This window comes from Heteronotia binoei, chromosome 3 (genome assembly GCF_032191835.1).
Source record: "Heteronotia binoei isolate CCM8104 ecotype False Entrance Well chromosome 3, APGP_CSIRO_Hbin_v1, whole genome shotgun sequence".
Taxonomy (NCBI): Eukaryota; Metazoa; Chordata; class Lepidosauria; order Squamata; family Gekkonidae; genus Heteronotia; species Heteronotia binoei.
The window spans coordinates 55348080-55373057 of NC_083225.1; the positions used below are offsets into that span (position 1 = coordinate 55348080).

General features: G+C 39.9%; 2 protein-coding genes across 5 annotated transcripts in view; one reads left to right on the forward strand and one right to left on the reverse strand.

Moving 5' to 3' along the window:
• The window catches only part of INPP4A (inositol polyphosphate-4-phosphatase type I A), a 134789-nt gene that overhangs the window by 69500 nt on the left and 40311 nt on the right, over positions 1-24978 (forward strand). For all 4 annotated transcript variants that reach the window (XM_060233855.1, XM_060233853.1, XM_060233852.1 and 1 more), the window contains 9 exons: positions 9095-9155; positions 11268-11483; positions 12499-12543; positions 13831-13949; positions 14068-14184; positions 14968-15047; positions 17354-17465; positions 19065-19155; positions 20981-21128. In XM_060233855.1, coding sequence (XP_060089838.1) covers positions 11378-11483; positions 12499-12543; positions 13831-13949; positions 14068-14184; positions 14968-15047; positions 17354-17465; positions 19065-19155; positions 20981-21128 — 818 coding nt within the window. In that variant the 5' untranslated portion in view covers positions 9095-9155; positions 11268-11377. Of the gene's footprint in view, positions 1-9094; positions 9156-11267; positions 11484-12498; positions 12544-13830; positions 13950-14067; positions 14185-14967; positions 15048-17353; positions 17466-19064; positions 19156-20980; positions 21129-24978 lie in introns of those variants that run through there.
• The window catches only part of TMEM131 (transmembrane protein 131), a 271084-nt gene that overhangs the window by 63631 nt on the left and 182475 nt on the right, over positions 1-24978 (reverse strand). The gene's annotated exons all lie outside the window — the stretch shown is intronic.

The window sequence follows — 24978 nt, forward strand, 5'->3', positions numbered from 1 at the left end:
CTCCAGGTTAAAACCAGCTACGCTGAGAAGGCAGATAGCTGCCCTGTCCACTGTCTTACCGGTCGTTGGAGGGTATAGGCTATCTCAACATCCACACATCCAATTATTTTTGCAGGGGGCAAAATCGAAATCTCCTCCGACAGTCCATCGCTTTCCGTCTTGGCGGCTCCATACCGTTTTATCAGCGCTTACCAAGAAGCCATTTGAGCCCCTTCGAGAGGTGGACTTAAAATGGGTGCGAATGAAAACTCTCTTCTTAGTAGCCATCACGTCTGCACGTCGAGTCTCGGAACTGGGGGCCTTATCAGTGAAGGCGGGTCTTTGCGTGTTCCACAAAGAAAAGGTGGTTCTGCGCACGGATCCCTCCTTCATTCCTAAGGCTGCTTCTAGGTTCCACCGCTCACAAGAAATCTACTTACCCACCTTTTGTCCAGAACCCAAACACCCAAAGGAGGTAGTCTGGCATACGTTAGATGTGCGCAGGGCCTTGAAGATTTTCATTCTACGATCTGAGTCAATTAGAAAAACTGAATCCATGTTCATCAACATCTCTCCTCCAAGAGTGGGAGACAAGATGTCTAATTCATCCATCAGTGCAGTGCTGAAGGCCTGTATCAGCGAAGCATATAGGGCATCAGGGTTACAGGTACCTGGAGGAATCACGGCACATTCTCTTAGGAGTGCCTCCACAAACGCGGCACTGCTGAATAGGGCTTCAGTCGAAGAGGTGTGTAGAGCTGCTACTTGGTCCTCTCCGTCTACATTCATAAGACATTATAAGATCCATTCCATGGCATCAGCAGATGCAGCATTTGGGAGAAAGGTATTACTGCATGTTCTGGGGGAGGTCAGCGATGAAGACCCACCCAATTAAAGGGGACTGCTCTGATAGGTCCCACAGAGATGTCCGACAACCTCTGAGGGAGAACGGCCCATTGGACTTACCGTGAGGGGTCCTTCTCCTCAGAGGTTCGGAGGACATCTCGCCACTCCCAGATTCATTTCATCGCTTAGGTTTCTTTCTATAGCCTATCTCCCTTGTACTGTGTTACTTTCAGTATTATCGGAGTTCAAGTTTACAGTTTACATGTTAAAACGAGTTGTTAGTTTGTGTTTATAGTCCTTCTAGTTAGAGGGAAGACGACACTGCTTTCGGAGTCCCACAACTGAGGGCGGGGTTATTCCGAAGGCGCCAACAGGAAGTTGAAAAAAGTGTTCCTGCCTCCCTGAAGGAATAGTAGGAATAACCCACAGAGATGTCCTCCGAACCTCTGAGGAGAAGGACCCCTCACGGTAAGTCCAATGGGCCGTTCTCAGTTTCTTCTTATTTCTTGGGTGCAGTTTCACTGTTGTTGTTGATGGAACCGAGGAATAGAAAACCTTGAACAGTTTTGATGTCTTCATTGTCATCCTTAAAGCTGTGTAATTCCCCAGTAGACATTACTTTTGTCTTCTTGATGTTCAGCTATAATTCTACTTTGGCACTTTCTTCATCAGTAATTGGTTCAAGTCTTTACTGTTTTCTACCAGTAATGTGGTATCATATGCATATCTCATATTGTTAACTTTTCCCACCAGCAGTAGATTTTCTGGGCTATATGGCCATGATCTTGGCATTGTGAGACCTGACATTTCGCCAGCAACTGTGACTGGCATCCTCAGAGGTATAACCCAGAAAACTGGAATTCTCTCAGGTGAGAGAATTTTCATTACACCATCATCTCAATCTAATCCAGTTTTCGTTATTATATGTTCTTCATATCAGTTGAAGCCACAGAGAGATAAACTACCTCTTTGCCAGACACCTTTGCCAATTGGAAACCATTCTGTTTCTCCATATTGTTGTAACAGTAAACCTTTTATCCAAAGCACAAGTTGCACATCAAACAGATATTGCTGGACACCCATTTATTAAAAAGCAACCATAGCTTTTCATGATCCACACAGTCAAAAGCTTTGCTGTAATCTATGAAACACAAAATGATTTTCTTCTGAAATTCTTTTATATGCTCCAGTAACCAATGTAAATTTGCTTGGGTTCTTAGAGGTCTAATAATAGCCCTAGGGAAGAAAGGATATACAAAAGGGATTAAGGGCTTGCAAAATTCCCAGCTCTTGTAGAATGTAAGGCTTACATCTCTTTAACAATGTCATCCTAAACAGACTCCCACTCAATGAGGCTTACTCCCAGGAAAGTGTTTGTAGGACTGCACTGTAGCAAAATAAAGAACTAAATCCATCTAGCTGTGATGTACAAATTGGTACAGCAGTGTTTCTTTAAGGTCTAAAGCTCTTTCGGCATTATTGTTAGAGTAGAGAGGGTTCAGCACACATCACTGAAAAGAAGAGACCCCAGTACATTTTTTAAATTCAAACAATTCAGATATTTAAAAATAGACTCTCCTGAAAGAACTATTGCTGATTAGAACACAAGGAGAGGTCCTAATATTTCTCCTTTAGCAAGCCATCTGAAGCTACTCAATTCTGCTTCCTTTTGACAAGATGAATGTATAGAGTACTGCAGAACTAATACGGTATGTGCCATCTTTTTTGGAAATTCTGCGCCAATCTGTACATTATCACAGAAATCCACAAAGTGGAAAGGGGCCAGGGCTGGATGCATTAACTCTCTGGGTTTCCTTGTTGGCACAGTGTATTGCCCCAGTTGGGGGGCTCCCTACAGTGACCTTGATATAGCCAACCTCCTGTATCACATTGCTAGAAGAGAATCTACAGTTTTAAACAAAGAGAAGAGGAATAGTTTAAAGCAGGGGTGTCGGAACTCATTTGTTATGAGGGTCAGATCTGACATAAATGAGACCTTGTTGGGCCGGGCCATGTTGGGTTGGGCCAGGTCATGTCGGCCCAGGCCATGTGTGTACCTTATTTAAGATAATGTAGCAGAGATAGAAACTTTATAAAGAACACAAACATAATTACACACACACACACATTTATTAAAAACCCAACAACCTTAAAACATGTTTAAAACGTTAGCACGCATTGATCTTAAAGGTACTTTCTTTGCATTTCTCCCATGGGATCCAAGAAACTGGGCAAAAGAAGCTGTGACTCTTTCCTTCCTTCCCCAGGGGATGGGGGAGGAAGAGCCTCAGTCAATAGAAGGGAGAGAGGCTTGGCTCAGTAGCTCTTCTGTGCAATTGAGAGACTCTGAAAAAACAAGCTCTACCTTCCTCCCTTTCTTCCCAAGGGAGGAGCCTCAGCCAAGGGAGAAAATAGAGGTTTTGCTCTGAGGTTCATGTGCAACTGAGCAAGCCTTGCAAAGCAAGCTGTTATGTAGAAGGAAGCAAGAGATAGGGAGAAGGAAGCAGATGACAGCCAGTTGCTTAGGGCCTGATAGGAGTCCTCTGGGGGCCTGATTTGGCCCCTGGGCCACATGTTTGATGCCCCGGCTTAAAGTTTTAAAGTCTTAAAGGTATTTTAATAAATATGATTCACATTGTGAACTTTTTTTTCATATTAACTGAAAGTTTCTGGATTAGTTGCTGCTAAATTGTCTGCTGGTTCTTTCAAATATAGCTTAATTCCCTGGTTGTACTGGTGGTGTTGATGCTGTAAATGTGTGGCAAGATCCTGCCTTGTTCTTGAAGCAGCTGAATGAATACATGCATTTCATGGCTCTCATCCATCTAAATGTTGCACTGATTCACACATTACAAAGCCCTCTTGGCTTCTATAAGGACAGATGATCTGGCTGGGAGTTCCCCCAGTGGTGTATGATTCAGATTTGGACTGTAATTTGCAGGGAGAGGGAGCTCTAACCTTCCCTTGCCATTTTTCTGTCCCAGGGAGCAGCTATTTGCCCCATTGGGAGGAGTAGCCATCAGCACATGTACATTTCCTTTGTGAGGCAAACACTGGTTCACTTGGGACATTTCAGGTTGCGAAAAGGGCATGGGAGGGAAGGCTAGAACCTCTTCTCCCCATGCAGATACTGATCCAAACTTAATTAAATTCTAAGCAACTGATCAAAAGACCTTGTAGTAGCTTGTGAAGTCCAAATAATGGTTTTTGCAGTGGTTCAAGGGAGAGAGAAAAGAGGTGTTTTGGAGGTGGTGACTTAACATCTGGTGAATGGAGTAGGCTGGGGAATGAGAAGGCTGTTTTTGAAGTGTTCTGCAGGAGAGAGCTGCTTCCATTGTTGATAAACTTTCTGAAAAGGAAGACCTTGTTCGGTAGATTGAAGGACAAGCATACAGACAACGGGCAAAGCAGTATATTTAGAGACAAGCAGAATTATTCTCCCCCTCCAGGAAAAAACCCACAAAGGCTAAAAATATCTTGACAGTTTGTATGAAAAGCCATAGTTCGGATAATATGTCCTGAGCCCTAAAAGGAATGAAGAAGGAAACATGGATATGAAAATCTGAAGTCCAGCAGTATGTTCTGTTTATAATTCTAATTAAATAGGTTTGCAGAACATTTTCATTCTGTAAATTCTGATGCAAAGTCACATTACAATTTAGCAGTATTACTCTTATAATCTCTTATACAACTTTAGAAACTGTGTAGGAGATTATTACATTAAACAAAATATAGCAAACAAAACATGTTAGATGAGAAGGCTGAAATGAAACTACTGTTGATACCTTAACTCTGCCTGCTGGTGTGCAACTTACCTCACTACAACAAACATTACCAGTCTTAATAAAATCCATTTGACTTCCCAGAAAATTATTACATATGTTTGTTCAGAGTAGGATTCCTGCTTTCCTCTCAAATGTTCTTTTTAGGTAAATTGCTGGTAATCTGAATTCTACCAGCGCTTTGTTTTCGTATTGAATATTAACAAAGACACACAGAGAGAAGCAAGCTGAATGTTGTATCAAAGAATAAGTCTTGTTTAAATGTCTTTACTTTCTTATATGTTTCTTAAGAAAAGATGTTTTTGTTTAAAAACAAACGGTTCAGAGAATTTATCTTCATAATAATTGGTTTAAACCGCAATTCATCTGGGATTTTAAAAACTTATATATTCAGAATTTCTAGAAGAATGAAAACATCTTGCTTGCCAGAGTGGCATTTTCTTCATTTTGCATGACTCTACAGACTGGGAATTCATTCTGTTGCTTTCACTGGTGTAAGCAAGGCAGTTTATCCTGAAGAACTTTGAATTTAATAGCATTAATTAGAGTGGTAATTCACAACTTGTGTGCTAGAGCACATTCAGTTGGGTCCTCTGGGAACTACAGGGACTCTGAAAAAAGAGCCTCCTATACCCAGACACAAGAGGGAGCTGCTCAGTGTTTGTCCTGCAGGACTTGCTTTTGCCTTCTTGCAGTAAACATTCTCTTAAATTGGGTGATTCTGCTCATTTTGTGCTGGATGTAATTGGCTAGATTCCCTACTCATTTGCATTTCACAGCTGCAACTCTCAGAAGCTGCCTGTTGCATTTCTGCATAAGCTTTGGGCTTGTTTCTTCAGATTGTCTGAAGCAGGGGTGGCCAAACTGTGGCTCAGGAGCCACATGTGGCTCTTTAACACATGTTGTGTGCCTCTTGAAATCCCCACCACCCCATCAGCCAGCTTGGAGAAGGCATTTCTCTCTTTAAATCATTTCTCCAAGCCAAGCCAGCTGGCAGCTTGGAGAATGCATTTAAGGTTAAATTTGTTTTCTTTCTACCTCTACCTCACCCCCCCCCCCATCTATTTGCTTCCCTCTCTCCCTCTTTGCAGCTCTCAAACATTTGATGTTCATGTCTTGCGGCTCTCAAACATCTGACATTCATGTCTTGTGGCTCTCAGACATCTGGCATTCATGTCTTGTGGCTCTCAGACATCTGGCATTCATGTCTTGTGGCTCTCAGACATCTGGCATTCATGTCTTGCAGCTCTTACATTAAGCAAGTTTGGCCACCCAGGTCTGGAGGCATGCTTAGAACAGCTGTGTTGGCAGAAGCACTGAGTGTGTATTATTCTGAGGACAGATGGGTCTTGCATTCAATGAGTAAAAATGAAATGTGCCTCTGGAGATGAACTGTGCCTCACTTGTCTGAAATTTGGAAAGCACTGATGTAATATCAATCCTGAAAGAATTCTGCATTGCTGTTGGTTTTATTATGCTAAATCTTGGTAGGAACTGTACACTTTGTAGCTTTCTCTCTTTCTTTAAACATACCCTTTTCAAAACTGGAAAGTATATTTAAATTATGAAATGTTTTCCCCCAGTGGGTCAGTAATTCATATTGCAGAATAACAGCACAGAAATCAGTGGCCCTTAAATGTAGCAGGAGCACCATGGAAGTTGCAGTACCAGGGTGTTCAGGACTCCGCAGCCACATGGTGGGGTGGCTTAGGGGCATCTGTCTCAGGTGAAGACACACAGAGTTAGCCCCACTCACACAGTCGCAGTCCTCTAAGGTTTCTAAATGTTGCTGCAGCACCATAAGATGAAATGCATTTATAGAAAATGTGCCCACTGTGTCTGCTATGTATTATCCCTTTGCAAAGACCTATTACTAACATGGTAGTAATGGGCAAACTTAATGGGGTATTAAAAAATATATCCTAGGGTGAATATCTGCAATCTTTTAAATGAAAATGATGGCAGACCTGAGGAAATTTTTTCAGGGTTTTTTTTTAACAGTTGAGGGGATACAATTTAAAAACATGAAAGCTGAAAACTTTGATACATTTTGTTCTTTTAAAAATTTTTTTTGCATACTGAATACTACAGAAGGGCACCACATTGAAATTTCAAGCTGTAACCTCTTTTTTGAGTCTCCAGGGAAAGGAATAAATTCTCAGTATCAGGTGACAGGAGGAGCCCTGTGGCACAGAGTGGTAAGCTGCAATACTGCAGTCCAAGCTCTGCTCACAACCTGAGTTCGATCCCATTGGAAGCTGGGTTCAGGTAGCCAGCTCAAAGTTGACTCAGCCTTTCACCCTTCCAAGGTTGGTAAAATGAGTACCCAGCTTGCTCAAGGAAAAGTGTAGATGACTGGGGAAGGCAATGGCAAAGCACCCTGTAAAAAGTCTGCCGTAAAAACGTCATGATGCGACATCACTCCAGAATTGGAAACAACTGGTGCTTGCACAGGAGACTACCTTTATCTTTATCAGGTGACAGAACCAAGAAAATTAGCCACTTGGTTTTGGACTTCCTTGCTATTTTCTCTCTATGTACATCAGGCTCTGCCTTCAGCAGACAGATAGTATCCATACATTCACCAGGCTGTACACGTTGACCATGAGGCACCAGGCTTTAGCTCCCAGGTTTTGCTGTCTATATCTGAGCTTCAGGGAGCTGACAGTCCTAGCACAGAACACCTTAAATATGGCGGCCTCTTGGGGTGAAATTCACCCAGCAGGTCCTTTCAGCAGGTCTTTAGGAGAGGTGATGTGCTACTTCAAGTCCACTGGACTAACTCTAAGAGCATTTTGAAATTGACCTGGAAATTATCTGGTAACCAGTGGTTTGAGGTTAGCCACTGAGAGCAAGAATTATTCTATCTTGCAGTCTTCTTGTGAGTCGACACCTATGTTTTCCTAACATTATGCATGAATGTGTCAAGGGTTAGGTTCTAATTCCTGAATCCTGTTACTCTTGAGACTGATACAAGGTTTGACAGAAGTGTACCGGGATAATTCAAGCCGTGATGTGTTCTTCCAAAGGATGGTACATAAATTTCTGTTTAATGTTCTCTTTAGTCTCATAATGAATACTGGTTCTTTTTTGTAGGCGTGCCTACTGCAGATGAATTGAGTTTGAATTAAAGTAATTAGAACATTGGGGTTGGGAGAAAATTAGGTTCATTAGGATCAGAATAAAGAGCAAATTAAAGAAAGCAAATTATACTTTTGCTGTGAATATCCTGTATCATTGGCCAACATCAAGTTTTCAGTAACATGTTTTCATATATCATTCTGATAAATATGAAATAGTTTTCTTCCAAGACCTGGTTTCTTAAAAATTTAAATTAGTTTCTGAGAGGAGTTGAAAAAACATATCTCTGAGAAAAATCTCTTTAGTATGTCTTATGGAATTATTAGGGAGGAAAATGTATAAGCTGGGGCATTTGTGTAGTACTTCTAGCATTTCTCCTCTGTTTAAGACTGTAATTTTGTTCAAGTAGGTGAAATAGCTTAAAAATGGTGTGTAAAATGCCTGCTGTTTGTAAACACATTTCAGCATAGTGTAGGCTTGCTGGAGATTTGGGCAGGGGGTGGAGCTAGGAGAGGGCAGGGTTTAAGGACCTCAGTGGGGGTATTTGCCATAGAGACCATTCTTCAAAGCAGCCATTTTCTCCACGGAAAATGATCTCTGTCATCTGGACAGTTGTAATTCTAGAAATCTCCAGGACTCACTTGAAAGTTAGAAAAACTAGCATGGTGTGGAATTAGAAGGCTCACCACAAGATTCAAATGGCTGCTTTTACATAAATGCAAAATCAAACCTTTCAGAAGGCATATTGAGAGAGCTTGTTTGCACTTTACATAGCTCATAATATTCCCAGGATAACTATTGGTCCAGCAGGGGTAAAAATGTATGTGGTTTGAAGCATTCAGGGGCAATTGTCCTCCTTGCAGCCACTTTCCTGATTTGTAGTTCCACTTTACTGCAGTATATGTTTCTTGCATTTACCCAGAAACTACCAATTGGACAACAGAGACTTGCCCAGTGCCCTTGCTTGCCCAAATGCTTATTATTCCAGTATCAGAAGTCTAAATAATTATAGAGATTTTAATTTAAGATCAATCACAAACTGTTGCCTTATTTTTATCTGGGTTTATCGGGGGGGGGGGGTTGGTCCTCTCTCACTGCCCTCCAAGGCTGAATCGGTACAAGTCCTATTTTGATAAAATCTTCTTTGTGTTTTACTTAGACTGCTTCTATAACTGTTTTCTGCCCTTTCTATAGTAGAGTGGCAGATTAGTTTGACAGGTTTCTAAATATAATCTTGCTAAAACCTACAGAAACTTTATTGTACCCCTGAGGCTGTCACCATAGTTGAACATAATTGCAGCTCACAGGGCGTGAGACATGGTTAGGAGACAGAAGAGAAGCAGGTGTTTAAAATCAGTGTCTGTTTCAGATGCTTTAACTAAATGATTGTATCTTTTTTTTTTTAGATGGGAAAATAAATCCGGCTTTAAGAAATGTCACATCACATCCAAAAGGATAACAACCCTTGTAAGTATAAAGATGTTCAGTGTAAACAGCTACGCAGTTAATGGAAATTTTACCGCAAAATGCAGCTTGCTTTGCAAATTGAAATTACATGGAGTTTGGCTGGAGTAAAAAATGTGTGGCTCTGGAAAATGATCTCACAGATCAGTGAGATAATTGGCTTAAGTTGGTTCTGGGGTTCAGTTTCTGGCATCTTGAGAACTAGGAAAAGCCTCTGCCTGAGGTCTTGGTCTGCAACATAAGATCCTGCTGGGTCAAACTAGTGGTTCATCTAGTCCAACATCTTGTTCTCACAGTGGCCAATGAGTTACTCTAGAGGGCTAAACAAACAGGATATAGAGCCTGAGGCTCCTCCCTGCTGCTGCCAAATGCACCTTTATTCAGAAGTTTGCTGCCTCTACAGATGGAGGTCTCCTACAGCAACATGGTTCATGTGGTTGCTGGATCTGTCCTTCATGAATTTGTCTAATTTTTAATTATTTTATTGTATCCTATTTTAACATCATGTATTTTAACTGTTGTTGGCCGCCCTGAGCCCGATAGCGGAGGACAGAATATAAATATAATTTGGTGTAGTGGTTAAGTGTGCGGACTCTTATCTGGGAGAACTGGGTTTGATTCTCCACTCCTTCATTTGCAGCTGCTGGAATGGCCTTAGGTTAGCCATAGTTATTGCAGGAGTTGTCCTTGAAAGGGCAACTGCTGTGAGAGCCCTCTCAGCCCCACCCACCTCACAGGGTGTCCGTTGTGGGGGGGAGAAGATATAGGAGATTGTAAGCAGCTCTGAGTTTCTGATTCAGAGAGAAGCGCAGGGTATAAATCTACAGTCGTCGTCGTCTTCTAAATAAAAAAATAAATAAAGGTAAAGTGTGCCGTTGAATCACAACTGATTCCAGCGACCCCACAAAGGTTCACCTCATGGGAGTTTTCAAGGCAAGGGATGAACAGAGATGGTTTATCATTTCCCTTTGCATAACAGCCCCTGTCAGCCTTTCCTCATAGGAAAGGCGCTCCAAACCCTTAATTATTTTGGTTGTCCTCCTTTGTACTTTTCCCAGCTTTGCAGTGTCGTTTTTGAGTTATGACTACCAGAATTGAACACAGTATTCCAAATGAAGCTGTATCATAGCTTTATATAATAAGGGTGTTACAGTTCTGGCTGTTTTGATTCCAGTCTCTTTCGTAATAATTCCTACCATGGAGTTTGCCTTTTTTACTGCTGTGGTGCACTGGTAGTAACAAATCTCTTCAGAAAAATTCTCACAATTCGAATTATGTTGTGATATTATGAACTGTGAGAACTTTTCTGAAGTTATTTGTTACTAAAAACAATAAGAGAGACAAATTGTATGATATAAACATTTAATCTTTATTGCATATTGTAAAAAAATCATAAGGTTTTACATAAATATTTGTTGGTTTTAGGAAAAATCTTTTAATCACAGTCTTTTATATAACTGTGATTATTCTTGTAACTTTTTGGCTTCGTGCATTACGTGGATCCAACCAGGTCTGAAACCTCACAGCATTTTCAGATGACTTTAAAATGGCAGAGGTGACTTTGTGGCAACTTCAAAGATGCTGTTATGATCTAGTTTGACCCTTTGAGTGGCCAACAACAGACAAGACGGTCTAACAGCATAAAAAAACTTTTTATCTTTTCTCATTGATGTAGAGGGGAACTGACTTGTCTTGTATGTTGATAGTTTTTTACTGGGACGTAAGTATCCTTTGAAACTAATGTCCTGTTGGTAGGTATTTTTCTCTTAGCTCTGTCGTTTAAAATCTTTTCAAACTTCCCAGTAGTAAAATGAACACTTAAAATGCAGATGGGTTGAAACCTAATTCAGAGAAAGCTAGTGTGGTGTACTGGTTAGGAGTGTCAGCCAGTATCTGGGAGACCCAGGTTTGAATCTTTATTTGTGACATGGAAGTTCACTGAGTGACTGTGCCAGTCATGATCTCTCAGCCTAACTTGTCTCACAGGGTTATTGTAAAGATAAAGGGGAGAGGAGAAGAATGCTGTAAACTGCTTTGAGGGGGTACAAATGAATTAATTAGTGGGGGTACGAATGAATTAAATAAATAAATAAAATTATGGGTTTTTTTCTTTAGCATGCTGATATATTAAGGGCTGCAAGCAAAGACACTCCTCTGTGCTGTGATGCTTCGCCAGGACATTGCTGTGATCAACCTGTGAGAAGAGGCACCTTCTCCATGACAACATGTCAGCAAAAGAACAGAGCCCCCGTCATGGTGCAAAATCCCGTAGTGTGCAGCGGGCCTCGACAATTGATGTTACCTCTGACATGCTTGCTTTGTCTTTGGCCGGTAAGCATATCTTCTCTATCAGGGCCCTCATATTTATATTTAATTCTTTGTGTGTTGAAATTCCAGTCTTTTAGATACAACTTTCCCCGTAAGACTGGAGATGTGGCTATGTATTGGAAGCATAAAGCATTTTTTCCCGTCTGAGCCCTAAGGAGCAACTAAGATGATAGGGCAATGTGGGAAAAGCACTTGAGGGCAGGACAAACAGCAGCAACTTTTGTTAAACCTCTCCATGTGTTTCCTTAAGACAGGGGTAGCCAAACTATGGCTTGGGAGCCACATGTGGCTCTTTCACACATATTGTATGGCATTTCTCTCTTTAAATCACTTCTCCAAACAAGCCAACCAGTAGCTTGGACAATACATTCAAAATTAAAGTTGTTTTCTTTCCACTTCTCCCTCCATCCCCCCATCTATTTGCTATTGTTGTTAGCCGCCCTGAGCCGCTTATGCGGGGAGGGCGGGATACAAATAAAATTATTATTATTATTATTATTATTATTATTAATTCCTTGCAGCTCTGAAACATCTGATGTCCATGACTTGTGGCTCTCAAACTTCTGATGTTTATTCTATGTGGCTCTTTCATTAGGCAAGTTTGGCCACTCCCGCCTTAAGACTTTTTACTGAAGAATAGAGTATCAAAGTTGTAGGTTTTAAATATTGCCTTTTAATTTAAACAGATTATTTTATGCAGATTCCGTGCTTGCACACAGTCAGTGGGATTTTTGACCTCCACTGCTTTGAACATTAAATTGCCTCTGGCACTTTTCAAAAGCAGTCCAGACTTCTACATCCCAAATAGTAAGCCCATGTCTCTTTTCAAAGTCCTAACTACTATACAGAACAAGTTGCATGGGAGTGCTTCTAATTGTATATTTTTGCATGCATTTAAAACAAATAGAATCATTTGAATTTTCCAAAAAGGGGTATGGAAAAGAAACATCGCTCTTTCAAATGATAGCTTAGTTCGGTTTTAATAAAAGCAATGTGACTTGATTTCTGTGCTTTGTAGGAAATATTCAAGATCCAGATGAGCCAATTTTAGAATTTAGTTTAGGTAAGTGTTGTAGCTTTTGTTCTTAATTCCTGTTTAATGTATTGATTATTTTTATATGGTCATTGTACATAAATAGTTCTTTCTTAAACATGATAGTCTAGTTTGTTTCCCACAAACTAGGATCACTTGGCACGCTATGGTTAATGCTGTAACAGATGAACCGTTGTCTGATTCAGCAGGTGCATTTTACGATGTTGAGTTAAGGATACATAGTCAAGATTGCTTAACTTTGTTAACTTAACTTAATTATCATATGGCAGTGTGTGTAGTATAACTAGGAGATTGTAAGATTGTCTGGCGACTGAAAGTTCTAGCTCTTTTAATATTATGCACCACTAGGTGGTGAGCTAGGCTTATTTAAATGTTAATAGATCCTGAATTTAAAACAAACAACCATAACAAAAAGTAGACTGCACAAAACTGATGCCGTTTAATCCATGATTTGGGCGCATGAGTCATAAAAGAATTTAGTCAACTTCTAATTGGGATGAAAACATCTTTTTATTTCCACTCAGCCAGATAACATAGTTCTTTCCAAATGAGGGAAGCAAAAGTGATGTTTTGGGGGACTAAATTTCAGCTGCACTCGTTTTCTGCAAATTGACTTTGAAAGAGCGCTGTGATTGAACAGAGTGATCTGGCCTGTCCTGGAATTGTTATCACTTTAATTGATCTCACAAATAAATTTACTTGTTACTATTGCCTCAGCTAACTTGGCTACCACGTGTGATTTGTGGCAGCTTGACAGCCTGAAAGATAAGGCACAACCTTTCTCAGTTCGTTTAAAAAAAAAACCCTGCTGGGTTACCAGACAGTAATTCTTATTTGTCTCCAACCACCAGGCCAGTGGCTGCTTACAAGCCTAGCTTTGAAAAAAATAATCACCACTGTGTAAAGATGGTCGACCTTCCCTCCATCCTTGCCAAACAGTGGATGACTGGGGGATTGTGTTTGGGCTGAGTACATTGCATTATAGCTGACCTCTTTCAATACTTAGATGGGGAAGCACTCCTATTTGTGAATATTTTGTTTTCTGTGGGCTAGTCTGCTGTGGGAAGAACAGAGTTGTGTGGTACATTAAAACATTGTGCCAGGGATCTTCATGCACTGGAGCCTACTTTTCTAGATTCATATTGTATTATTTTTAACAAGACAAAGATTGTCCATGAGCAAGATGTTAGGAAAGCGAAAGGCAGGCAGATTTGGGTTTTCTTTGTTCTTTGACATTGTGTTTGCATCAGAGTGCCTCAACATGTTATTAAGAATTACGTTCTTGGTTTCCTGTAGCTTGCAGTGAGCTGCTAACTCCGTCGCTAGATAGAAAGCCAAATAGTTTTGTAGCAGTGAGTGTAACCACACCTCCTCAGGCATTCTGGACAAAACATGCTCAGACAGAAATTATTGAGGTAAGTGAATGCGAATGCATATCTTATGGGTGAAGGATCTGTAAAAGTGGTTCATTTCTGTTGATTCCAAGTTGCCTCTCTTAACTTTCTTGTGTGCGTGTTTTCTTTTAAATTGCAGGGAACAAGCAATCCAATCTTTCTAAGCAGTATTGCCTTTTTTCAAGACTCTCTTATTAACCAGATGACACAAATAAAACTTTCTGTATACGATGTTAAAGATAGATCTCAGGGAACTGTAAGTCCTGTTATCCTCTGTCATTCACGTTCTTCAAAATTCTGTGTTACTTGGGGTGGTGGTGTTGGCCCTTGAGTAGCCTGCTTTGTGGGCCAGCAGTCAGTCTCTCTAACAGGTTAAATGCTAAGACTGGTAGGCATATAAAATAAGTCAAATTTTAGGGTTCTCTTCATTCCCCTAATTACTCCTACACCACCATAGAAAAATGTACAGAAAGGAGTTTTGAAGAGTGGAGGGGTGGGGAAGCTCATGTTGACTTCTAAAGAACAATTATTTATGTTTAAAGAATTCTTTATAGCCCTGTGTGTGTGATACAGAAGTTCTCAAACTGTGGGTAAAGGGAGGGGAAATCAGCTTGCTGAAGTTCCCCAGAACACAAAGAATTTTACAAGTTAGAGGGATTTGTTCCCTGCTGTGATTCTTCTTGGGTCCCCCAGCTTTTCTATATTGAGGTTATATTTATTTATTTAATTTATATTCCACCCTTCCCAAAATGGGCTCAGGGTGGGTAATGTCAAGATTACATAACATTAAAAACCAGTTAATATATAAGCATTAAAACATAAAATAGGTAAACAATTAAACATTTAAAAGATGGTGACAAGGGAAAGGGAAATCAGAATGGATTTTGTGTGAGAGAGTGATTGTGTTTGGGAAGGTATGCAGACAAAGATACTCTGGTGTCAAATGTTATCTTGAAGCCTTAGAGCTGGTTTATAAATAGAAAAGTGAGTATTGTATGTTAAATGTCCTCTGTACTGACAATACTTATTTCCCCCCTAGATGTATTTATTGGGTTCTGTGATGTTTACTGTAAAGGACCTACTTCAGGAGAGGAACCATCGGTTGCACTTAACACTAAGGTTCGTACTTAGTTTGTGCCTGTTTCAGGAAAGCTAGGACATTATATTGCACAGCCAATCACTGGTATCCCAGTCTAAGTATTTTTTTTTTTGAATTTTTGTTACAAAAGTAAGGTGTGTACCAGGGTTTAAGATTAGAAGTGCTTAGAAAGTTAATGTACAGAAGTGTTTTAGTTTTAACAAAACTAAAATATTGTAATTTCAAAGACTCTTCTGGTGGTGGAAAGTACCATCAAAAGTTGCAGGTGATTTGTGATGACCCTGTAGGGTTTTCAAGATAAAAGATGAACAAGGATGGGTTTGCCATTGCCTTCCTCTGGTAACAACCCTGTACCTTTTTGGTGGTTTTCCATCTAAGTATGGCTGACCCTGTTAGGCTTTCAAGGTCTGATGAGATTGGGCTAGCTTGGGCAATCTGGGTCACGGCAAGACTCCACCACCCTCAATGAATCTATACACTGTATGCAATTATTCATGTTTATTATTTATACAGCTGTTTAAATACGGTTGCAATAATGCAAATGAAGATGGATAGATTTCTTTAATGGTCAGTAAACTTTTAAAGAGGTTTTTCAACACTTTAAATTTGTTTTTTGCCTCTGATCAAATAGAACATTTACAGTGTAATCCTAAAGAGAGTTACTCCAGTGTAAGCCTATTCATTTCAATGGGCTTAGAACGGAGTAACTTTCTTTAGGATTGCACTGTTAAGCTCCTCTTGCATCATCCCAGACTGATGCTTTTGCAATACTGTTTGGTGAAAGAAAAAGATACCTGCAAGGCACTGTAATAGCTTCAGAAGACATCAGAAATAAATTTCAAATTTGTATGGAGATTAGCTTGGATGCAGACTTCTGAGCTCTGCTCAGCATTCTCCCATTGTACATCGATTAAAAATGTATATATAGAATATATATTGCAATGCTTCATAGAAATGAAGAAGAAATTTCAGCTGACAAAATGGGTTATATACTTGTACCATCAGAGTCTGTCTTTATCTGTAAACCATTATCACATTTTATTATAGTATTTTAATTTTGGCTTATGCCTTTGCCTTCTCACATTCTCTACTCCAAACTGAAACTCAGTTTTAGCACATGTAAGAACATAAGAGAAGCCATGTTGGATCAGGCCAGTGGCCCATCCAGTCCAACACTCTGTGTCACGCAGTGTCCAAAAATATATATATATATTTGTGAGAAAGGGAGAAAAGTACTTCTTTCTCTACCTTCTCCATCCCATGCATAATCTTGTAAACCTCTATCATGTCACCCCGCAGTCGACGTTTCTCCAAGCTAAAGAGCCCTAAGCGTTTTAATCTTTCTTCATAGGGAAAGTGTTCCAGTCCTTTAATCATTCTAGTTGCCCTTTTCTTCACTTTTTCCAATGCTATAATATCCTTTTTGAGGTGCGGTGACCAGAATTGCAAACAGTATTCCAAATGATTTATACAGAGGCATTATGATACTGGCTGATTTGTTTTCAGTTCCCTTCCTAATAATTCCCAGGATGGCGTTGGCCTTTTTTATTGCAATCGCACACTGTCTTGACATTTTCAGTGTGTTATCTACCACGACCCCAAGATTTCTCTCTTGGTCAGTCTCTGCCAATTCACACCCCCATCAACTTGTATTTGTAGCTGGGATTCTTGGCCCCAATGTGCATTACTTTGCGCTTGGCCACATTGAACCTCATCTGCCACGTTGACTCCCACTCACCCAGCCTCAACAGATCCCTTTGGAGTTTCTCACAATCCTCTCTGGTTCTCACCACCTTGAACAATTTAGTGTCATCTGCAAACTTGGCCACTTCACTGCTTGCTCCCAACTCCAAATCATTTATGAACAAGTTAAAGAGCATGGACCCAGTACTGAGCCCTGCGGCACTCCACTGCTTACCATCCTCCACTGTATCTATCCCCTGCTACCTCTTTCTTGTTCTTTCCTCCCTTTGTAGTCTCTCTTCGAACATGTACATTATATTGTAAAGTCCTTGCAGCAGGGATTTGTATTTTGTGCCTATATTAATTGTGAAGTACCATGCACAAGTATAATATTATAGTCAGTCCAAGGATTTTAATAGAAACATGTATCTGTGTAGAGAAATTTTCCTTATGAATGTTTTAATAATTTAAAAGTAGGTGATCTTTATTTTGAATATAAACTTCAGGGGCTGTTATGTGGGTTATGAGCAGAGGGAAATACAGTCCACAGGCAAAGGTATATGATGTGTAACTTATATAATTGATAATCTTGTTGGGCTGCTGAGTCAAGCACACCAAGACAGCAACAACATGTGTGTTGCAGATCTGCTGAAAGTGACCGCGTTGGCAACATTACAGTCATAGGATGGCAGATGGAAGAAAAAACGGACCAAAGGCCTCCAGTTACCAGATCTCCTGACACTATCAATGGAAGGGTGAGCTGAGCATGAACACTCTGTCTGCATCTCAGGACAATGTTGTATATGTGCAGCCTTATACACAGTCTTCCCCATACTGCCTGTTTGACACATATTTCCAGCTGTACTTAGAAACAGTTCACACAATACTTTCTCCTTGTTTGAACTGTCAAAATATTATTCAGGAACATGAACTAAACTGTCATGGATATGGCTAGCAGCAGTTACTGTACTTCCAGCAGCTGTGCCATGTTATTATATGAATTTGTTCCAGAACTTATTTATGTGTTATTATTTTGTTTTGATTTAGACTCTGTGTAGGTTAGGTAGCTATTTCATTCAAGTTATGATCATTTACATTTGTTTGTTCTCTGAGGGGTTCAGTACAGTGTGCATGTGGGGGAATTATCATAGTGTTTTAAATTAGTGTGTAAGGTAGTCAGGGATTTTTATGAGTAGGAACGCACAGGATCACAGTTCCTACCGGCTTAGTGTCGGGGGTGTGGCCCGATATGCAAATGAGTTCCTCCTGGGCCTTTTCTACAAAAAAAGCTTTGAAGGTAGGTTTGTTGTTCCTCTGGGCTTATGGTTGAGGACAGCGATGAGTTCCATCTCTGATCGGCCTCTTCCTCAGTCCTCTTTCCCCCTCTTCTTTCAGATCATGTTATTGGTTTGTAGTATTATGTATTTTATTATATATTATTAGGTATTTTATTGTATTTATGCACTAGAAATGGTAATTTTGAATTGTTAAATGTTTTTATTAGTGATGTTACCCACTCTGAGCTTGGACATAGGGGACAGCAGGATACAAATCCAAAAAATCCAATCAGTACGTGAACAGTACATTTTGAAGCTGGGTTTTCTCACTTCCGAACTCAAATCTGTAATCACTATAATCATTCTACTAAGCAACGTTTGAAGCCTTCCCCCAGCCTGAGTGGGTGTTCCTCCAATGGAACAGCAACTTATGCTGGAGGAATTTCCTACAATGTAAGCTAAAGTACTGCCTAGGGTTCATATTTTATTTTTTTCTTCCTCAGGTAGCTCAGGGTGGTGCACATCCCTTCTCTGTTTTCTGCTCCTCTTTCAGTTTCATTCTCATAAGAACCTTGTGAGATAAGTTAGGCTGAGTAGGAATGACTTTCCAAGGGTACCTATTAACCTGGGATTTGAACCTGGATCTCTCTGTTCTTAAGTCCCAGCACCATATCAACTGCTTCACTCTGGCTTCACAACACATTGGCTGTTGAAGTAAAATCAGAAAACAATATGAACGTATATTTCCAGAAATTTTATTTTCTGTCCCCATCATACTAATTAACGCATCATGAAATGATAAATTCAGAAGTAAGCCTCAACTTCCAATTAAAAAAAATAGTTACCACAAAAATGGAACTTCAACAAACCTAGTTCATGAGTTTCATTGTAATAAGGCAGCAACTTCAATCTGCCAAACTGTTTTGTTTTTGCTTGCTAAAAATTAGTAAGATTTAGTAAAAGCATTGACCGTTATGTATAAAATAAGCAATTTTAAAAAGATAAGATCATATTTTGTATGGGTTTGGTCATGAAGTTTTGCATTGTTGGTATTTTTCATATTTATGTTTTCTTTAGACTGTACTTCCTGTTGATGAAAGTTTAACAGAGTCTTTAGGAATAAGATCCAAATATGCTTCATTACGGAAAGATGCATTGTTGAAATCTGGTAAGTATCTTCCTGTACAAATAATTGGTTTAACATGCATGCATTCCACCACTTGAATCTTCAAATGAAAAATTACTTAATCTTTAGATGTCTTCAGCTTCATGGTCTTGATGTTGTAAAACCAGACATTTCTGTGTTAGCTTTAGCTAGTCCTTACTATGCATAAATAAATTACTATGCATAAACTATGCAATGGGGTAGACTGCTGTTTTGAAGTCCAACCAAAGAATTTATTTTGTGAGTAGCACTACCATATTTAAAATGCAAGCAATATTTCTATGGAAAATGCCCTGCAAGATTTTCTCCAACACTTGTTAAATGAAGTAGAAACAACAAACTGGAAAATCAAACTTAGTTACTAGTGCGAACAATCGATATAGTCAAAAAGACCCATGTTTTAGAATTGTGCAGGAAATGTTCTGTTTTTTAATGGCTATAGTCGGATCTCTGAGGGACCTCCTAACCTTCAAGAGTGCTTGCATGGTGGGGGGTGGGGCGGTTTGCAAGAAGAAGTATTCCAGGAAATGTGTGAGGCTGCATATAAGCCTTAGGTTACTGGCCACAGAGATATTTTTGCTGAAGACAGACATACTGTAAAGGTGGGCTTGCATCATTAGGAGCACTCTGCCAGCTATCTTTTTATATTATTGGCTGCCTCTGGCATACCAGGAAATTGAATTCTGATACATCATTCCTGCCTTTCTTGCTCCCTTTGCTGCTCCTCATTCTCCAGATGGGTGACAAAGCACCTTGTAAATTGGGTGTATGAAAGAGGCTGTACTGTGAATTCCTTTCCTGTAATTATGTCAGTCCTCTGCCAAAAATTCATCACATCACTTGTAAAAAGATTCTAGCTATAGAGTAATAGGAAAGATTGAAAGAGTAAGCTCATCCTTACAAACTGTATCAGATTTTTTTCCCTTTAATACCTCAGGATTTATTAAGCAAAATCTTGCTTATCCAGATCTCTCATTGTAGCTAGGATGCTTAATACAGCTTTCTCACAATCAGTGTGCTTTGCTGTGATCATAATAACATTTTTCTTCCCTTCTTTATGGGGCTTGAGTTCCTGGGAACAATCAAGCTGAGTTATTTGGAGGATAGCTGAACTATAGGATCTTAGCGTACAAATGTGTAAATAAAAAAAACTCTGAGACCCGATAGATTTTAAATGACAAAACAATGTAATGTGAAGGTCAGTGGTGTTCTGACCAGGCTTGCACTTAGAACTTCAAATGAACAAAAACATGCTTCAAAAAGATATTCCCACCAGTTCAAAAGCAGTTCAACAAACTTTCCAATTACAAAGAAATATTCATATTCAAGTATTTAGTTCATAGAGCTAAAGGAAGCTCTTCCAAAGATGTCTGTTCTGGATATCAAGACGTTTCATCCGTCTTTCTTCAGTTTGGAGGCTTATTTTTCACTGGAACTCAATCTCTTACAATACATTCATAGATGGACCAACAAGGTTCAAGAAATATCTAATAGATTTCCAGGTTATGTGGAGAAGCTTTGAACTGTGAGAACATGTTCTGTGATCTGGCTTCTCCATTGTGGTTCCAGGAAACCACTGGGAAACTACAAGCATGTATATTGCTGCCCAAACACACACAAAAGTGTGCCCATAATTATGGTTCAGTATGTTTTAAGTCTCCTGCTTTTTGTTGGCAAATGGATGCATGAATATCACACTGGCTTAAAATAGTAGGATTTGTATGTTATTGTTTTTGAACCAGCTGGTTAATTGAATTATTTTAGTGTTAAGGAATTACAATGTGCAAGTCCAGATTTTGAATGAAATAATTACGATTTAATATTATAGTGTTTGGAGGAGCTATTTGTCGAATGTATCGTTTCCCTACCACTGATGGGAACCATCTGAGGATCTTGGAGCAAATGGCAGAGAGTGTGCTGTCCCTCCATATTCCCAGGCAGTTTGTGAAGCTGCTGCTTGAAGAAGATGCTGCCAGGTAAAAAGAAAAAAAACACACCAAGGATATATTATCCCCTGTTGCTATATGTGTGTTAAAGTAATGCTTTAGAAATTGTTGGGGAAGTAAGATTGTTTCAAGCAGTGCAGCTTTGCAGTGATTGCATCCCCATGGTAGTTACAATTTAGCTGCCCAAGGTACTGTTTTGTAAATATTCTGCAGCCGTATCTGCAGTGTGACAGCAGAGTCTCTTGTTCTCACTCTTGCCAAGTGTCTTCCAGAGCCCACGTTTTCCAAGATCACATATGGGCAAGAGGTGAGAGTGTTTGCAGGGAAGAATCATTGGGATGGAGGGAGGGGCACTTCACTCTCCCATGCCTGCTGGTTCTCCCCCGCGTATACCTCCCCCAAAGCTGCTGTTCCCCAGCTGAGTTTTTTGGAAGAGGGGGAGAATATGCTGAAGGGGAATTGTCTTTGACTCAGTGTTGTAAGAGGCCATTTTATATAAAATGGGTTACAATTGCTTTTCTTCTCTTGTTTTTATTACGTTTATCATTGAGAACATTTTCCCAGGTTCCCGCTTCTGTTGGAAGCAGTTTGTAAATTAATCTCACGGAGGTCAGTAGTTTACTTGATGAGACTGGTAATATATTTGCTAGTTAAAATTGAGGGTTGTAATTTTGTCCTGTGTTCACACTGCTGAGTTTCACTGCAGATTGTATTGTGATTTATTTTGTACCAAGGCTTAATTAACCTCCATTAGGAATTTCAATATGAGCTTATCAGTACTGATTGTTTGAGATCTAGTATGCAAGTAGTTGTGGAGGAGTGGTTGCAGACTGACTTAGATTCTTGAACTTCCTCCTGTCTCCTATGGCATTATGGCATTACCATATTACTGTATGTGTTTTTATGAGAAACAGGAATGTTCCAGATCCAATGTCTGTGTCTGATTGTCGTTCCCATTGCTTTTAGTATACATAAAGAAAGAGCATCTGGCTCTTCATGTATTGTAGCAGGACTCATTTTAGACATCATTGCGGCAATTGTACTATGGCTTGACTAGACTGGCCAGCAAACTGGATTGGAAGTGGCAGCAGACAGAGATAGACTGGGCCTTTAATTTACCAGGGCATGTCCTAGTGGGCTGCTGCCCTCGAAGACCAGAGGCAGACAGAGCTGAGCTGAGACCCCCAGCAGCATTTAGCTCAGCCAGCCACTTAGCTCATATCCAGCCAGTGTTACTGGCCATGACATGGGCTCACCTGTTGGCTCTGCCTGCCCTGTTGTAAACCAGACATGGGTCTTCCCTATAGTGTTTGTAGTGTTGTCAGGATCACTCAGTTTGTTCCTGTTGTAATGAGAGATTACTTAGGCATCCAATTAAAGAATCTGGACAAAATAATTTTGAAAGGTTTTGCCTAGGGAAGCTGTTTAGCAGCAGATTTCTCCAAGACTTAGCTATTAAAGGATAGGCATCAACCTTTACATCTGATAATACAAACAAGTAAGGGGTGAATTCAGTTATTTGAATTTTAACCAGCAAACCAGACTGAAAACTTCTAGAGACTTTTATCTTTTATTGAGAAAAGAAATCGTTTTCTTTATTATGCAAGACAGTAAGAAATACAAGCAAGTAAAAATAAATGGTGCAATTGTCAAGTTTCCTAGCTTTGCTTAATCACATCATAGTGAGTAATAGTTTAAAAAGCAAACCAAGAAATTTCACCTAGCCTTGTAAATCTGCTCTGTCATAATCATGTGATTATTATCTAGATAAGTGATTGGTTCTTGACTAAATAGGAAATAGCCAACACAAATGCAAATGATCCAGTCAGCATGTGCATATGAGCTACACCTGATATAGCAGGATAAGAAGACCAATCTCTTAACCACTATTAATCTAACTTTTCTGTAGCTGTTTCGGTTAACTGTCCTAGATTAAGGTAACTTTCAGCAAGTAGAATTCACTGACAGTTGAAGTGTAAGGTTTTGCCCAGATACTATCATAAGACTGCTTGAGTGTAGGCAGAAGAAGCTTTATTAATAGATCCGGTAGCAACCATTATCAGCATGTGTTTACAAGCCTGTGTGTTGCCAGACTGGAGTAGATTGGCAGTCCCCCAGCAACGGCTCCCCTCTTTCCTGCACCTGCCAAAGTCATTTGAATTAATTGATACAGAGTTCTTTCTCAGGCCTCAGTGTTACTTCCCATTAAGGTCACATTCCACATACTCTCCCCTTTTCAGTTGGTCCATATCAGCATTACCCAGAGAGACCAGATTAGAGCAGTTTTCCCATGCTCCTTTTCCACCTGCAGGCCTGGAACATCCCACTACACACAGAACGCTAAATGTCTACAGAAATCAATGGGTGTTAGTGTTTATGAATACAATTACAGCATGGGGTTAGTACATCATATAGATACGAATGTATCAGTCATTAGTGAGCAAGGATAATAATATCAGCAAAACAAATAGTGCCATCTCCAGCTATACCTGTCAGGGGCTTATTCCTGAAATGAAGAGTGCTTGGTTAGCTTGCAAACTCTGCAGGAAATGTTACTGATGTATTAGCTACTGCTGCCCTTTGGTGTTTAAAAGTCATGGTTTATACTAATTATAGTTTGGCATCAGTTGACAAACCGTTGTTGTTGTTTTACTTCTGGAATCCCATGCACCATAGAAACAGAACAAAAGCAGATAAGCAACCCCAAAGCTTGGTTTCACTGCAAGTATGGATGTTTAAGGCATGGGTCATGTTCTAAAAGTGCACTTATTGGTACTATTCCATAAATGTTCTATCTTCATGGAACTGAAGCAGGATATTTAGGTTTTCCAGATAGTCTCCTATCAAAGCAGTGACTAGACCTGCTTTGGCTTCTGTAAGATTGCTGGATTGTGTACATTTTAGCCATACCCTGGTTCTGAAGTCTAGCCTGATATCTGAACTGAGTTGGTATGGTAAGGATAAGCTGCAAAGAGAACTGCTGCTCTTACAGTTACATTAATCAGCTGTTAATGTGCAGTTCTGTAAAAAGGTTGGAGGTAAATATTTAATGAGAAATGGTTCCTGCATTTCTGTTCAAAATCTGCTAGTGTTACTTAACTCTGTTGAAGAGTAAAAGATGATGAAATGAATTATAAGTATGGCTTTGTGTATCTGAAACTTTGATTTCTGTCTCTGTCATCCTAGGACCTGTTAAACCTGACTACTTGGGCTCTACAGTAAGATTTCAGTATGTTAGTTGGTCTCCTTTCCAGTGGTTCTGTTGGACCAGGTTGTTTCAGATTAGGGCTTGCCTACAAATGAGTCTGGAACATGCTAGTGTTGTGGTAAAAACTGATTTAGCCAACTAATACTAATTGCACTGGAAATTGAATTTGTACCCGTAAGTTTCCACTAGTTTGGAAAATTATATGTATTTTCAGTAAAATACAAACACACAAGTAAGGATGGGCACAAACTGGGAAAATGTGGTTCCTGTTGGTTTGTGCCCAAATCACAAACTAGGAGGTTTATTCACAAACCAAACTGGTCTGTGGCCTTGCAAATCCTGTTGCAAACTATTGCAGCCCCTTTAAACAGGGTTTGCAGAAAGCCTGAAAAAACAGCTGAGCAGCAAGGAGTAAGCTGCTCCCTGATGCTCAGCTGTTTTTCAGGCTGTCTTGTGCAGTCCCTTTAAAGTTTAAAGGGACTACACAAGACAGCATGAAACAGCTGAGCAGTGGAAGTGCCTTCCTGCCACTCAGCTGTTTTTGCAGCTTTTGTGGGGAACAGAAATCAGGGGGCTAGAGGGACTCAGAGTCCCTTTAAAATGCCTGCTTTCTGTTCTGTCCATGAGCTGCCATGAACTACCATGAACTGCTTTAAAAGTTTTGGAGGTTCA